Consider the following 15580-nt stretch of genomic DNA (forward strand, 5'->3'; position numbering starts at 1 on the left):
CACTCTATTCTTTTTCATTGTTTGTTTTTAGATGAAGACTATTCTCAGACTTTGGTCAAACATGCCATGAGTGTTCGCAGGAAAACATGAACAAAAATACAGTATAAGATCATTAAAGTAAAGTCCTTCTACAAGAGAGTGTTTAAACTGAGATTGTGATGTACTTTAGAGATTTTTCTGGTCTGTCTACAAAGCGACCACGCGAACACACAAGGCCTCAATCTTACTATTTCTCTGTTACATGTACATCTATTTCATTTAGAGCACATAAAGTTACACATTACAAGTTGAAGATGGTGTGGAAACACTATTCTCTTTGTACTCGTCTCTAAACACGACTTTAATAAATCAGTTGTTTTAAGTAAAAGCGATGATTCAGTCAATTTTATTCAGTCTTTGTGTTTTAGGCGTCCGTCTTTTAGTTTTGTTCCAGGAAACAGGTACAACTGTAACTGTGCATTGTCATGTCTGGCTGTTCTTCTTCTTTAACAAAACATGAGGTCAGCAGTTTTTTAACATCTCTTAATTCTCTTAATTTTTCACAATTGTAAATGTTTGTTTAGCTTAAATATTAGTTTATAGTCAGTTACAAAGGTATCAGGCATGAAGCTTATATGTATTTTTTAATAATTATAATAAAGTTCCAGGCTTCCGGTAGTTCGGCGAACACTTGACAGAGTGTTACTCAAACAGTCCTCAGCGTTATCTTTTAATAAAATATTCCATTGAATGTCACTAAGACAAATTCTGTAACAGCGTTCATAAATGAATATAAACGTCCAAATCTTTATAGAGACAATAAGAACAATATGGTCTAACAACACAAACACAAATGATTGTTCTAACTCACACACCAGACTGATCCCTGGTAAGTACGCCTAAAATTGCTAGATATCTTGACTTTATCCTAGTGTGTAAAGGCGCTACTGCGCTAGGCCTTGTCACACCGTTGTGAGATATAAACCGCAAAGTTTTTCATGGCGTTACACTAAGAAACCAGTACAATTTTATGTTTCCGTGATTTTGTTCGTTCTTTCTGTTTGAATTTGTTTAGCATCTAATCATAATTGCTAGGCCTTGCGCTTTGTTTCCTAGTTTTTGCTGTCATGTTAGAGATGTTAGAGGACAATATTTCTGTGAATTTGCTTGATTTAATAAAATATCGCTTTAATCCGTCCTCTTCATTTGAGACATTTACATTATATTATTTTAGTTTATATCAGATACAAGATCGTTTCTTAATAATTCTCTTCCGTCTACACTCATACATTCTATTAGGTCTACTCGTTTTCTTTTTTATTGAATTGCTTGTACTTTGTGTACTGTGTTAGACTATCCAGGTATGCAAAATCATTAAAATCCAAAAATTGAACTAGGAGAAAAGGATAATGAGTGAAGTGATTCAACCTTCTATTTACCTTTTATTATGTGAAGAAAATGATCAAATTGTTATTACAAACAGTGGTCTAGCCAGAAAAGAAAATCTCTGCATGCCATCATGTCACGTTCTAGGATGAAATTGACTACCGCCTCAATAATTTCACATATCATGGAACCATCATGTTTTGAAACAAGCGTCACACATAAATCCGTTACACACATACACAGACAGAGAACCTCGTTAACGTACATCTCACCGCTACATTCAGACATCACATCCAGAATTTTTCTGGTAGTTACACAGATTGGCTCTTTGCTGGTAATAAACATGCTCGTCTTACAACGTCCATTTCATTCTTGAGATTTGTTTCATGCTTGTAGTCCCCCGTACAGTCATGGTTTGGATCGCATGCATGATCGATGATCTTACACATCAGATCAATCATTTGGTCTCTGTAACATTGTTTAAATGTAGAGTCTATGACGCCGTTTACAGGACACGTTTTTCCCGTGGCGCAGTCGCACTCCAGTTGCTCATCCGCAGCAGCACCAGAACTCCATGCTTGCTACATCAGCTTTTGCGTAGCGTCAGACGACATTTTCAGAATTTGATTCGCTCCAAGACCTAAACTTTGTCTCCTAATCGATAGAAAATGTTGTAGCCCTTTCCTTGAATCTGGATTGACTGTTTTAATCCACGACGGTCCAGGCCTTGTGCAATTTCAGTTTCGGGCTTATGGTTTAGATCCCCCCGAAGCGATATTAATTGAAAAATGTGAAAAATGCAGTGCTTCAGGATCAGACAAATTGGATTGTAGAAGCTGATTCTGTCAGTCCGTGTAGGTAACATTTTGATCAATAAGAAAGTTGTAGTATCACCGCTCTGTCAAACCGGTATTGTTCGTAGATCTAGGAAAAGTACGCAATAACTGCAGAGTTTATCAGGATGGCCGCTGTTCGCTTACAGAGGGTGCTATGTAGCGTAGCTGTAGTCATGAGGATGTAGTGACGGATCTTCTGTATAGCGCCGTACATTTGAGCAAAATAAATTGTTGGGGAAGAGGTCTTGTTTCGACTGTTGACTGGTAGTTGAGATGGGGGCGTTGCACTCAAAAGTGGAGGGTGAAGGGGTCCTGGATAGGGATGTGCTTTGACCGGCGAAGCCTCGCATATGCCACCAAAGAGATTTCTGTCGTTTTTGACCGGAAGATATTTTGATTAAAGGTTATGAGGTAACTCGGTCATTTAAAAGAATTCTTAATTAAAACATTGGCAAATAGTTTCAGGTACAATTAAAAAAAAAAGGTGATATATCACATTTAATGGATAAATATGGGAAAACTGAATCCAATAGTGGATTATTAAACATACAGTAAGGAACACAGCAAGGAACACCTGTTCTTCAGGTTTGTTATACTGGATACATAATTATACTGAATACACAGACATGATAATTTAACTTGACTGAAACAGTTTGTTTATTGTTGAGAAAATGGTGTTTAACACAGGTCGTCGCTCTGCTCAAAATATAGACTAGTTTTGCAGCATTCGAAAGGGTTGTCCTCAGGGATAGACCAGTCACGCATTCGAAAGGGTTGTCCTCGGGGATAGGCCAGTCACGATCATACTCATCAGAGTCAGACTCGTCGCTGCTTTGAGACAAAAAGTTTGTTTCAGAGTCCTCCCGATGTTTATTTACCAGCATAAGATAATTTTGGTCATGAAACGTTTTGTTCCAACAAGCTGATATGTATATGTTTTCTGGTGGCTTCGTCGCACGGTACCTCACCTCGTGTGGCACCGTCCCACTGGAAAAAGTACCAAATTTTTCTACCATAATTAAATTCTCTCTAAATTTGATTGTAAAAGTATGCCCAGTCTATGGCGGTCAAAAGCAGGTGGTTACATTCAGATGTATATTCCTCGTAAGATTCCAAAACGTAGAGTTTCACAGTCTGCAATGTCTTGTCAAACACAAATCTTCCCACGCGTTCATCAGACACAGAGAAATCTTGCTTCACAAAATTTTCATATTCATGGCCAATCTTTGTCGGACCACGTCTTTCCCCGTGTGCATCTTCACCCGTTTCAACAGAACTTCTCTGCGTTGTTACACACATCGCTCTTGTTTCAGGAGTGTTTGGAGCGGTGGTGGCCATTGTAACAATGTAGAAATGTCCGCCGCGTATAACTGAGTGCTAAACCTTATTTAAATACCAAATTCTGAATGTAGGTAGGGGCTATAGGGACGTGACGCCTTCAACAGTCATAAAACGTGCGCTTTAACACATTCAGTGAGATACTATCTCTTAAATTATCACCAGTTGTTCTTGCAAACTAAACAAGTGTAAACTCATGAGGTTCAGGTTCATGAGAACCTCTGAGGAAGTTTGTATTTTTTAAATCAATTGAATAAAAAAGAAAACTAGTAGCTGAATAGAATGTACGAGTGTAGATGGAAGAGAATTATTAAGAAATGATCTTGTATCTGATATAAACTAGGATAGTATAACGTAAACGTCTCGAATGAAGAGGACGGGTTAAAGCGATATTTTATTAAAGTCAAGATATCTAGCAATTTTAGGCGTACTTACCAGGGATCAGTCTGGTGTGTGAGTTAGAACAATCATTTGTGTTTGTGTTGTTAGACTATATTGTTCTTATTGTCTCTATAAAGATTTACGGTTATATTAATTTATGAACGCTGTTACAGAATTTGTGTTAGTGACATTCAATGGAATATTTTATTAAAAGATAACACGGAGGACTGTTTGAGTAACACTCTGTCAAGTGTTCGCCGAACTACCGGAAACCTGTAACTTTATTATAATTATTTAAAAATACATATAAGCTTCATGCCTGACACTTTTGTAACTGACTATAAACTAATATTTAAGCTAAACAAACATTTACAATTGGGAAAAAATTTTCACAATTAATTAATTGTGAAAAATTAAGAGAATTAAGAGATGTTAAAAGCTGCTGGCCTTATGATTTCTTAAAGAAGAACAGCCAGACATGACAACACGCAGTTACAGTCGTACCTGTTTCCTGTAACAAAACTAAAAGGTGGACGCCTAAAACACAAAGACTGAATAAAACAGACTGAATCATCGCTTTCGCTTAAAACAACTGATTTATTAAAGGGGTCATATAATGCAATTTAAATTTTTCCTTTCTCGTTGAAGTGTTACAAGCTCTTGGTGCATAAAGAAGATCTGTAAAGTTGCAAAGACTAAAGTCTCAAATCCAAAGAGATATTCTTTATAAAAGTTAAGAGTCAACCACGCCTACCTAAAACGTCTCGTTCTAACACGCCCCCACATATCTACGTCACGATGTGGGAAGATTTGCATAACGCCGCCCAAATGTTCACGCAAAGAAAGAAGGCGTAACTTTTATTCTCGCTGTAGTATTGTTGCTGCCGCCATGTCGTGAAGACGCTGTGTTTCGTTGTGAAAGCGAAACTACTTTGTTTGGTCTTCCAAAAGAGGACGATATCCGTTTCGTCATGCCTGGAACTGATCCGTGCTGATCGCTGAGGAAATACATCATCTTCACGCTGTGGATCGCCGGTTCAGCTTTCACCGTGGACGAAGCAGAGTCCAGCCCAGGGTCGTCACATGTGGTTGCCGCAAGCCCGCCGGCCGCGCCGTTCTCAAGCTCACCGGCCTCAGCTCACTCTAGGCCGCCGCCGCGTGTGACGCTGTGCTTCGTTGTGAAAGCGAAACTACTTTGTTTGGTCTTCCGAAAGAGGACACGACTAGAAATCAGTGGTTAAGTTGTATTTACAACACTGTTCCAGAACAGTTCAACCCAAATATTCAGATGTGTGCAGCACATTTTATGGAGGACTGTTTCCTGATCCTGGTAGAGTAGACTACAATGCCGGCTGTTCTGACTCACAGACTGTAAGTAAGTTTTTTATATTAAAGAATTTGCCACTGATGATTCAAACACGAGTTTTGGGCAGTGTAGAGTAGCACTTTTGTCATTTCTCCGATCACAAATGCAGACATGATTTTATGTTACGCTCCGGCAGGAAAGGGCATCATCACAATATGGTAAGGGGCGTAACATTTCCGTCTCACGCTTGAGGTATTCGGCCAATCACAACGCACTGGATAGCTGGCCAATCACAGCACACCTCGCTTTTCAGAACGATGAGCTTTGTAAAAATCTACGCGTTTCAGAAAGGTGGGGCATAGAGGAGAAACAATAATGTACAGTATGTGGAAAATAATGTGTTTTTTGAACCTTAAACCGCATAAACACATTTCATTACACCAAATACACAAAATAATGTTCTTTTTAACAGCATCATATGACCCCGTTAAAGTCGTGTTTAGAGACGAGTACAAAGAGAATAGTGTTTCCACACCATCTTCAACTTGTAATGTGTAACTTTATGTGCTCTAAATGAAATAGATGTACATGTAACAAAGAAATAATAAGATTGAGGCCTTGTGTGTGTCGCGTGGCCGCTTTGTAGACAGAGCAGAAAAAGCTCTAAAGTACATCACAATCTCAGTTTAAACACTCTCTTGTAGAAGGACTTTACTTTAATGATCTTATACTGTATTTTTGTTCATGTTTTCCTGCGAACACTCATGGAATGTTTGACCAAAGTCTGAGAATAGTCTTCATCTAAAAACAAACAATGAAAAAGAATAGAGTGGCATCAGCTGGTGGGGTAGGTCATCAAAATCAACATTAAAACTTTCATAATAGAGGATTTCAGTATTAGGTATTTGTTATAATATACATATTTATGTTGCACAAACATATTTCCTGTATAAAAGACTGTGTCTATAACCTTTTTCTAGGGCATGTAGTATAATGTTATGGTTCTTAATTGCGATCACATTACAACAAGGTGACATAGCCCCTCTAGCAAATCTGCCAAAAGTGTACAAAACATATGCTTAAAGTAATATCAATTTAGTCAAACAATCTCAAGTAGGGAGTAATTTTCTGAATGTTAATTTATTTCTATAAACACTGAATGCTGCCGGCCCTTAGAGAGAAGGCCTCCCCTACAGTCATATACAGTCCAACAAACAAAATGTGTACAGCGTCTATTTTAGCTTGTAATGTTTATGTATGTGCTTGTTTATATGATTTATCAGAACACAAATTTGTATAATGACATGGGTATTACACTGATATAACAAGGTGAATGTGGTTTATGATGAAATTTCTTGTGGCGTCATAATTCAGATCGCTTAAAAACAATATTTAATTAAAAATGTAAGTGCATGCAGAATTTTTTGTGTTATGGGTAGGTGTACAGTGTGTACAGTTTGTACAGTAAAAAAATCATTATGTCTATGGAGTGTCCCCGCAAACCAGATGTATAGTAATACTCAAAATGATTGACCTGTGCGAAGAAACAACTTTTTAAATGATAAATTATACTAAATTATGTTTCTGAAAATATAAAAATGTAGAAAGTTTACTGCGATGGTAGGTTTAGAGGATAGTGTATAAAATGAATTAATATAATGTAAATATAAATATTAAAGTTTCTAAATATGATGTTTTTCTGTGAAACTGTTTTGCAACTTGTTTTGTGAAAAGCTATACAAATAAACGTGAATTAAACTGAATTGAATTATGTCAATGTAAAGTCTGCATAAAACATGACAATGACATGTCCGTACATGTCGGGGCCCCCAATAGCCCTGATCGTTTGGCCTGTTAAAATATATATTTTTTCCCGATCCTGGTAAAATGTACGACGTTTTTATATTTTTAGTGACGACTAAAACTAGTGTAAATGTTTTGCTTTGTTTTATATTGTGTGTGATCGCATAATTCATATATTTTAATTTCATTTAAAAGAAGAGAATAGGACTCTGAGATTGAATGTGTGTACTTGTTTAACCTACACTGTGGGGCCAAGCGACCTCTCAAAGAGAGGAGCATGAACATTTTGACATTGCATGGGCCATTTTATTGAGTCCCATGAGAAAATTACTTATGAATCACATCGATTATTTGTTTAATTTGTAAGACGTAACGTTTTCTGTGATGGATTAGTGTTAGGATGTAAAATGTATAATTAGCTGTAGATAAAAAACAATAGGAGTCTGTGTAGTGTTCCCATTTAGATAGCTAAGCAAACGTGTGTGTGTGTGTGTGTGTGTGTGTGAGTGAGAGAGAGAGAGAGAGAGTCCGTTAGAATTTTTTTTTTTTTATTATGATATTATCCTTAAAACCAATATCTTTTTCTCACATCTCCCATACAGAGAGAGAGAGAGAGAGAGAGTGAGAGTGACCAAAAATGCAACCGGATACCTGAGCATGCGGACCGCAGATGCATCCGGATGTGGGAACGGACCATACAATCTGACAGCACATTTATGGTTTTGTCACCGGTCGGACACGTACAAACAACATATTTCCTCACAGGAGCTCAAAGGTTGACGTTGGAATTTCACGCATGCCGATTTCCGCATCTGGATAGTATTATGAGATCAGAGGTCACATATGAATATGATTACGATGTCAAAAGGCCAAAGTCATCAATCATTTTTGACGTTTAGTCCCGGTTAGGGGCTACTGATGTAGTATGGTATGTTAAATTTTTGTATGTGTACCCTTTTTAAGATTATGACAAGTATGCTAGTAATACCATGGTTTTCTTGCAGGAATATCATAGCATATTAACTCTTACCATAAAGTTCTAGAAAACAATCCTGCAAAATCATTACAGGAATACCACAAAAATATAACAAAAGGACCACAGGATTATTACAGGAAAGCCAGGTATTACTGCAAAAATATGACAGTAGTACCACAGGAATATCACATATATATATATATATTACATTATATATTACAAGAATGCTGTAAAGCATCTCAAAAAACAACACAATAACACATAATTACCACACTAGTTTTGTGTAGTACTTTTAATGTTTTACTACATGGAATACAACAGGTAATTTTTGTATGAGTGAACTACTCCTTTAATGTTAGCTATACAAGCCCAGTTCCAGAAAAGTTGGGACGTTTTGTAAAATGCAATAAAGTCTGTGGTTTTAGTGATGGTGTTTAAATCTGTCATGAAAACAACGTAGAAAATTCTGCTAGTCCTCAGACCTCCATCTTGTTCAACGGTCCCACGTGACCCCCCCTACGGTAATATAGTAATGACAATTTTAACAATAGGTTAATTTTTTTATTGTATGTATTAGTGACCATAAGCTTCTCACCTTTAAGCTACTTGTTTCTTCTCCAAGATTTACTCAAAAAAGGGTCATTAGTTTTAGAAATGTCAAGAATATTAATTTTGATAGTTTTTCATCCTGGATCTCAAAACACCCAACAGTTGGAATTGTCGATCACTATAATTCTGTTTTATCATCTGCTTTGGATATGTTCACCACTAGGAGAGAATGCTGTTTCATTTAGTAAATCATCCCCTTTGTACACCACTAAACTCACAGCTCTTGAGGTTAAAAGTAGGCAGCTTGAACAACATTATAAGAATTCAGGATTGACTGTCCATAAACTCATGTATGATGAACATCCGAGTCAATACATTAAAGCACTTAAAGCAGCAAGAACAAAGTACTATACGTCCATTATTAGTAGATATGTATTAGAATTTATTTTACTGTTCTCAGTTTACCTTTCAAAGCTTGGACTAAATCCTCATCAAGCTTGACATGAGCATCCGTTTTTATCCTCTTGTCTGTCGTCACCATACAGCACACTGTGTTACACTGAACATAAGGTTAGAACAGGCCCGACATCTCTACAACAGAAGTGCTGAATTCTAAAGTTAACATGACACTCAGAGCCCCAATAGTCTATTAATTAAACCTCTCATTCACTGATATGAGATTAAGCCATACTTACCACTCTCTTATTTGCTCATCTCTTTGAGGGGACAGCAAATTTACACTGTTATACAAGCTGTACACTCACTACTTTACATTGTAGCAAAGTGTCATTTCTTTAGTGTTGTCACACGAAAAGATATAATAAAATATTTACGAGCCTATGGCGACTAGGCGCACCAGAATGGGCGGGGCATCTGGCTATATAAGCGGCACTTCGCCATAGGATCCTCAGGTTACTTCGACTGACGCGACGACTAAGTTCTTTGCTGATCTACGAGACTCAAAGCCTCTCGCTGTAGAATCGCCTTCTCAGCGGATCAAGCTGAACCAGCGACCCTCTGCTCGGCTGATTCGCCGCTTCTCCGCCGCCTTCAGCGTCGCAGCAACAGCGGTCCCAGCTTATCCCCTGCCGCCATCTGGCGAGCCTAAAAGAGCTTATTTCTAAGAGGTAAGTTCTAAAAGAGCAAAATTTCTAACGACGTTGTTGCAAATGTCGCGCTGCGAGTGTGGCTCATGCAGGGAATCTTGCATGATGCAGAAGGGCAGTGAGTGCGTCGCCTGTTTGGGCAGCCCCCACGCAGAGACTGCACGCTCACTGAGACAGAATGCTCACTCAGAGCATGAGCCTCGCTCTTCTCCACTCGCGGACCGCCTTCATTGAAGGCAGCCCTGCTCTCCCGTTTCTCCTCTCTCAGCGAGCCTCGGAGAGAGAAACAGCGAAGTCTGGAATGTAGAGGGACGGCTGCCGTCCGTGAGGGAGCGGAGGAGTCGCCGCCGTTCGCCTGAGGCCGGAGCCTGCTGCCATCCGCCATGATGGGGAGGAGCAGGGAACGGGGGACTCCTGCCGGCTGCCCGAACCCGGAGGAGCCGTCGCCGTCCACCGGGCGGCGGAGGAGTTTCGGGCCGTCAACCGAGGGCTATCCAGTGCCGCCGCCAGGCATCGCGGAAGAGTTTACCCAGCTGGTGGAGGGCCGAGATAACTAATTACTTGGATCAGTATTCTAAAGTTAATAACACGATAACTCTAGTAATATAACGTGAATAACAGGATAACTCTAGTAATTACTGAAATCATTGTAAGCTTTCAAGGTTTTTGTAAGATTCTGGATAGTAATTCCTTTTGCTAGATTTGGTAACACTCGAGTCATTACTAGTGGGTTACCATGATCTTCACTTTAGAATTAATTATACATTATGCATAATTCACATTAATTATGAACCTATATAGTAGCTCTTAGTAGTTCTCTACTAAGGAGACAAGAGAGGAGTGGATTTGTTTTATTTTCGACACAACGGACGGAAGGGGGGTGGGGTGCGCAGTAACTCATTATCATTTAAAGAGACATACACCAAAACGGGTTGGTGTGAGCAGAGTTGTTTTTGACAAGGCAAAAGGGGTGTTTTTTACACAGCCATTTAGTGTTTTTAAGCAAAATATGTTACAGACATTTCATGAAGACCCTACTAAATCATGCCAACTTGTGGAAAATGTTCATCTAATGACCCCTTTAATACATTTAAGAGTACTTATTTTTCACCTGGGATACGAATAGAGCGGTCTAATCCAAGTCTTCTGAAGAGATATATTTTATTTTATATTTTATAAACACTGATAAACATACATAGAGCACATCAAAATTTCTCAGTAAAACGTTGTACAAATGTAACACTCTAATCACCGGACAGACACTAGAGCTTTCGATGCATGTGTTGTTTATTCTGTAACACAAGGAGAAATATATTTTCTCTGGTGATACAGTGGGCATTTATACATATACTGTATATATATATATATATATATATATACATACAAAAAAAGAGATTCACTTGCATTTGAGTCTAAATATGTTGTTAGTCATGCTACGCAAATTTCATCTAAACAACAACGTTGGTCATACAATCACAATCAACTAACATATTACACAACATCACTGAACGTTCAATTTAACATTATTTGTGAGATTAACGTACTATTAAAAAACACACATTTTGCTAGAGCTCATTTACCTACCCCTCTCAACATCAGATACACTTCTCTGCTCGGGGGAAGGGAGTGGTTTCACAGGTAAAAGTCGAACAACCCACTAATTACTTAATGTTGACACTGGAGGTCGCACAACAATAATTAACTGAACAAAAATATAGACATTTTGGTGAAAGACATAACATTCACAGGAACATTTTTAACACGGTTACACAAGTTACTCTTAAAGAAAAAAAAGTACTGACAAGAACTTGTCCTGAGCGAGAGAGAGTTACAACAATCTCAACATAACACATCTTCAAACATTCCATTTAGTTGTGATATGGAAACAAAACACTTCAGACCAATATTAAGCAGGAAATTAAACATTTTTGAATACATCCAGTCAAAACATCCAGGAACGGCATGTTTATACTTTATATTATGTTCTGCACATATACGTTCTGCTCTGTTTGTTTATTTAATTTTAACGTATTCAAACTCTCAATTGCACACTCTTTTGTGAGATTTTTCCATTCAGCTGGGATCTCACCCTGACCCTGGAATTTTTTATTGTAGTGCTTTTCCAGATCTTTCTTGAACCTGCACACAAACCATTTCCAGTATGGCAGCTCAGAGGTATCAAAGGTGATGCTCCACTTTGCATAATCACCTCCTGCTCTTCTGTATTCTTTATATGGAAACCACTCTTTTGATGCACAAAATCTTTTACCACTTGACACTAAAGTTGTGCAAATATCAGCACTGAGATGCTCTATTTGATGGTAATGCCAACCTTTGATCCCATCCACTCGATGGAAGCGAACATTGTGATCTCCAGGATGATCTTTGGTGGTGTTGGTGCAGATGGCTGTACAGAACGGACACTGAACCCAACAGCACTGACAGAAGTGATCAATCAGAATCTCATCTGGCCTGAACTTGAGGTCCAGTTTTTCATCAAATGCATATATGTTAAACTCTTTACTGATGTCAGTCATTATAGCAGGGAGTTCGTTTCTTATCACATCTTCTAGGAGGTTGAAATCATCAACATCATCGTGTTTGACTCCACTGAGGTCTTTTTCAGAGAAGATCAGCACACCTGAGAGCTCCTTTGTGAAACCCTTCAACCACAAACCAACATCTCCACTGTTCACTTGAACATGTTCAGTAGATTTATTTGCAGTGTCCATGATCTTCTGCTGCAGGAGTTCAGTGTTCTTCTTCATCTTGGGTAAAACACTGACACTGAACTTACCAGTGATAAACTGACTGACTTCATGTCTGATGAAATTCTTAAAGTGATCTCTGGGATTGTGAATGTAGTTCATGTATTTGTTGAAATCCTCCTCTTCTGCCAGTGTCTTCAGGATGTGTTTCTCCAGATTTGATCTGTTTCCATTCAGTGATTCACAGTCTGTTTGAATGTCATCTGATACATCTCTGGCAGTCTTCTTGTAGACACTTTGCTTAACAGGCTCTCTGAGTTTCTGACAGATGATCTCACCAAAAATGACAGCTGATGCAGCTCCATGGAGGTGTTTCTGGAAAACACTATAGTATTCTTTTCTCTTCTTGTCAACATATATTACAGGATCATTGGCTTCCCTGAACAGTCTGTGTTGGCCAGTGATCATCTTGTTTGCTCTCTTAGAGATGGACAGAACCAAATCCATGAAGAATTCATTCTTGAACACATAGTGCACTGATGCTTCCTCGTGTTCGGTTTCTCTTGCCTTGATGTAATCTGTGAGTTGTTGAATGCAGCTTTTGTTGTAGCCCATCTTTGAAATGTTAAATGACTGAATCATTTCGTCTGTCTGCAGAGAAACATCTGTGACAAATGATCTTATTTGGGCCTCGTCCTCTTTAGATAGAATGTAACCCAACTTCTCTTTAGCTGATCTGTAGGCATTTGTGATAGCTCCGGTAATTCCACTGGATTTCTTTACCTTCACATAATCAGAAAAACTCAGTACTTTGAAAATATCCTTGCTCTCACCCCAGTGGTCTACAGGAGCACTTTTTTCAGGATGTGTATCTCCAGATTGGATCTGTTTCCATTCAGTGATTCACAGTCTGTTTGAATGTCATCTGATACATCTCTGGCAGTCTTCTTGTAGACACTTTGCTTAACAGGCTCTCTGAGTTTCTGACAGATGATCTCACCAAAAATGACAGCTGATGCAGCTCCATGGAGGTGTTTCTGGAAAACACTATAGTATTCTTTTCTCTTCTTGTCAACATATATTACAGGATCATTGGCTTCCCTGAACAGTCTGTGTTGGCCAGTGATCATCTTGTTTGCTCTCTTAGAGATGGACAGAACCAAATCCATGAAGAATTCATTCTTGAACACATAGTGCACTGATGCTTCCTCGTGTTCGGTTTCTCTTGCCTTGATGTAATCTGTGAGTTGTTGAATGCAGCTTTTGTTGTAGCCCATCTTTGAAATGTTAAATGACTGAATCATTTCGTCTGTCTGCAGAGAAACATCTGTGACAAATGATCTTATTTGGGCCTCGTCCTCTTTAGATAGAATGTAACCCAACTTCTCTTTAGCTGATCTGTAGGCATTTGTGATAGCTCCGGTAATTCCACTGGATTTCTTTACCTTCACATAATCAGAAAAACTCAGTACTTTGAAAATATCCTTGCTCTCACCCCAGTGGTCTACAGGAGCACTTTTATAGATGTCACTGAGGAGGATTTTTACATCTGTCAATATGTCAATCTTTTTGATTGCAGGAGTGTCTCTGATTATGTTTTTCACACACAGTTTCCAAAACAAATCAAACTCTTTCTTCACTGTTTCTTCATCATTTGCTTTGTCTTTGAGTTTTAAGGCAAGTTCTTTGCTCTTTTCCAAGAGAGTGTTTTCATGATGTGTCCTCTGAGCATCAATCTTTTTCCTCAGGTCTCGTTGCTGAAGAACCTCATTTAATTTCCTCTTTGTCTCTCTCACAATGTTTTCCTGAACATCTTTGATTTTGGTTTCAAATGACATTTTCCACTGAATCAGTAAATCGGCATCTGTGTCTTTTTCAAAGAACTCTGACATTGATTTTTCCACTTCTTCATTTGTCTTCTTCAGTTCTCTCTGAAGATCAGTTTCCTCAATCTCATGAATTGCTTCATTTTCTATTTTGTTGTGTAACTCGTTTTCTGTTTCCATCATGGCTCTGCGAAGACTCCAGGACCACTTGCTGTATTCAGTCTCCAGTTTCCTGTAGGCTGAGATCTCCAGAGAATTTCTGAAGCTGAAGACGAATCGTTCCTTCAGTAAAGCCTCCCAGAGATCTTTAATACGATCTTTCAAGTGTGTCAGCCTCATTCCATGTGATTTTGAGGCATGAGACATAATAGTTTTCTTCAGTTCTTGAATGTTCTCACAATAGTTTGGGTTTGGTGGTGCCATCGGTGGGCTGCCCTCCCAAAGCTGAGCAAAATACTTCACATCTTTCTGAACATCAAATTTAATGATATCACTGAAACGTTCTGCATCACAGACTTCATCTTTAGCAGCGAGTTTTGTCATCTCGTCAAGTTTCTCCTGCAGTCGTCTCCTTCCCTCCATATTTTTCTCTCCAGCTGTGATGTCTGACACGTTCTGATGCACAAATACACAGCTGGGATTCAGTCTGACCTTCTTCATCCTCAGGATGGCCTGAACAACAATCTGAAGAATGTCCTGTATCTCAGATGGGTTTTCACCAAAGATGTTGATCAGTGTCAGATTTCCAAGACCAACAACAAATGTGGCCAGTTCATTGTCATGATGTCTTGTTGACCTTCCAGCCAGTTCTAGAGCACGAAGACCCTCAGTATCAACAACTAGAATATAGTCACAGGTGAGCATTGTTCTCATCTCGTCTGAGACTCTGACCAGCTGCATGAAAGCTCCTCTGGTGCACCTGCCAGCGCTGACAGCAAACTGGAGTCCAAACATGGCATTGAGCATGGTGGATTTCCCAGAGCTCTGAATCCCTAAAACTGACAGCACAAAGACACTCTGGTCTCCCAGTTTCTGAATGAGTTCATCTAGAACAGCAGAGATCCAGATCACAGGAACATGAGCAGCATCTCCATCCATCAGCTCCAGTGGAAATCCAGAGATCATCATCTCTGCTGCAAGACTCGGGAGAGAAGAAAAGTCAGACTGCAGGTCTTTCTTGTTCTTCTTCACAGATGAACACGATTCATAGATTTGACCGATCTCCCTCATGATGTGCTCCAATCCAAAGGCTGCAGCTTGAAGTTCCTCAGATATTCTCTCAAGGTCAGCTTGTTCAGCTTTGAGATGTTCAGATTTGTCTTGGCTCTCTTTCAGTTTTAACACCGTCGACCACTTTTCATCATACTTGTGATGTAGAGCATAAAG

The 15580-nt window shown here is 38.9% G+C and overlaps 1 protein-coding gene across 1 annotated transcript in view; it reads right to left on the reverse strand.

Moving 5' to 3' along the window:
- LOC107655768 (interferon-induced very large GTPase 1-like) overlaps positions 1 to 15580 on the reverse strand; it is a 62611-nt gene that overhangs the window by 16435 nt on the left and 30596 nt on the right. The window contains exons 5-6 of the mRNA XM_016443347.1: positions 13814 to 15522; positions 11689 to 13151 (exon numbers count right to left, since the gene is read on the reverse strand). Of these exons, the coding sequence (XP_016298833.1) occupies positions 11689 to 13151; positions 13814 to 15522 (3172 nt within the window). The remainder of the gene's footprint in view (positions 1 to 11688; positions 13152 to 13813; positions 15523 to 15580) is intronic.

This window comes from Sinocyclocheilus anshuiensis, unplaced genomic scaffold, assembly GCF_001515605.1.
Source record: "Sinocyclocheilus anshuiensis isolate Anshui unplaced genomic scaffold, SAMN03320099.WGS_v1.1 scaffold1611, whole genome shotgun sequence".
NCBI lineage: Eukaryota > Metazoa > Chordata > Actinopteri > Cypriniformes > Cyprinidae > Sinocyclocheilus > Sinocyclocheilus anshuiensis.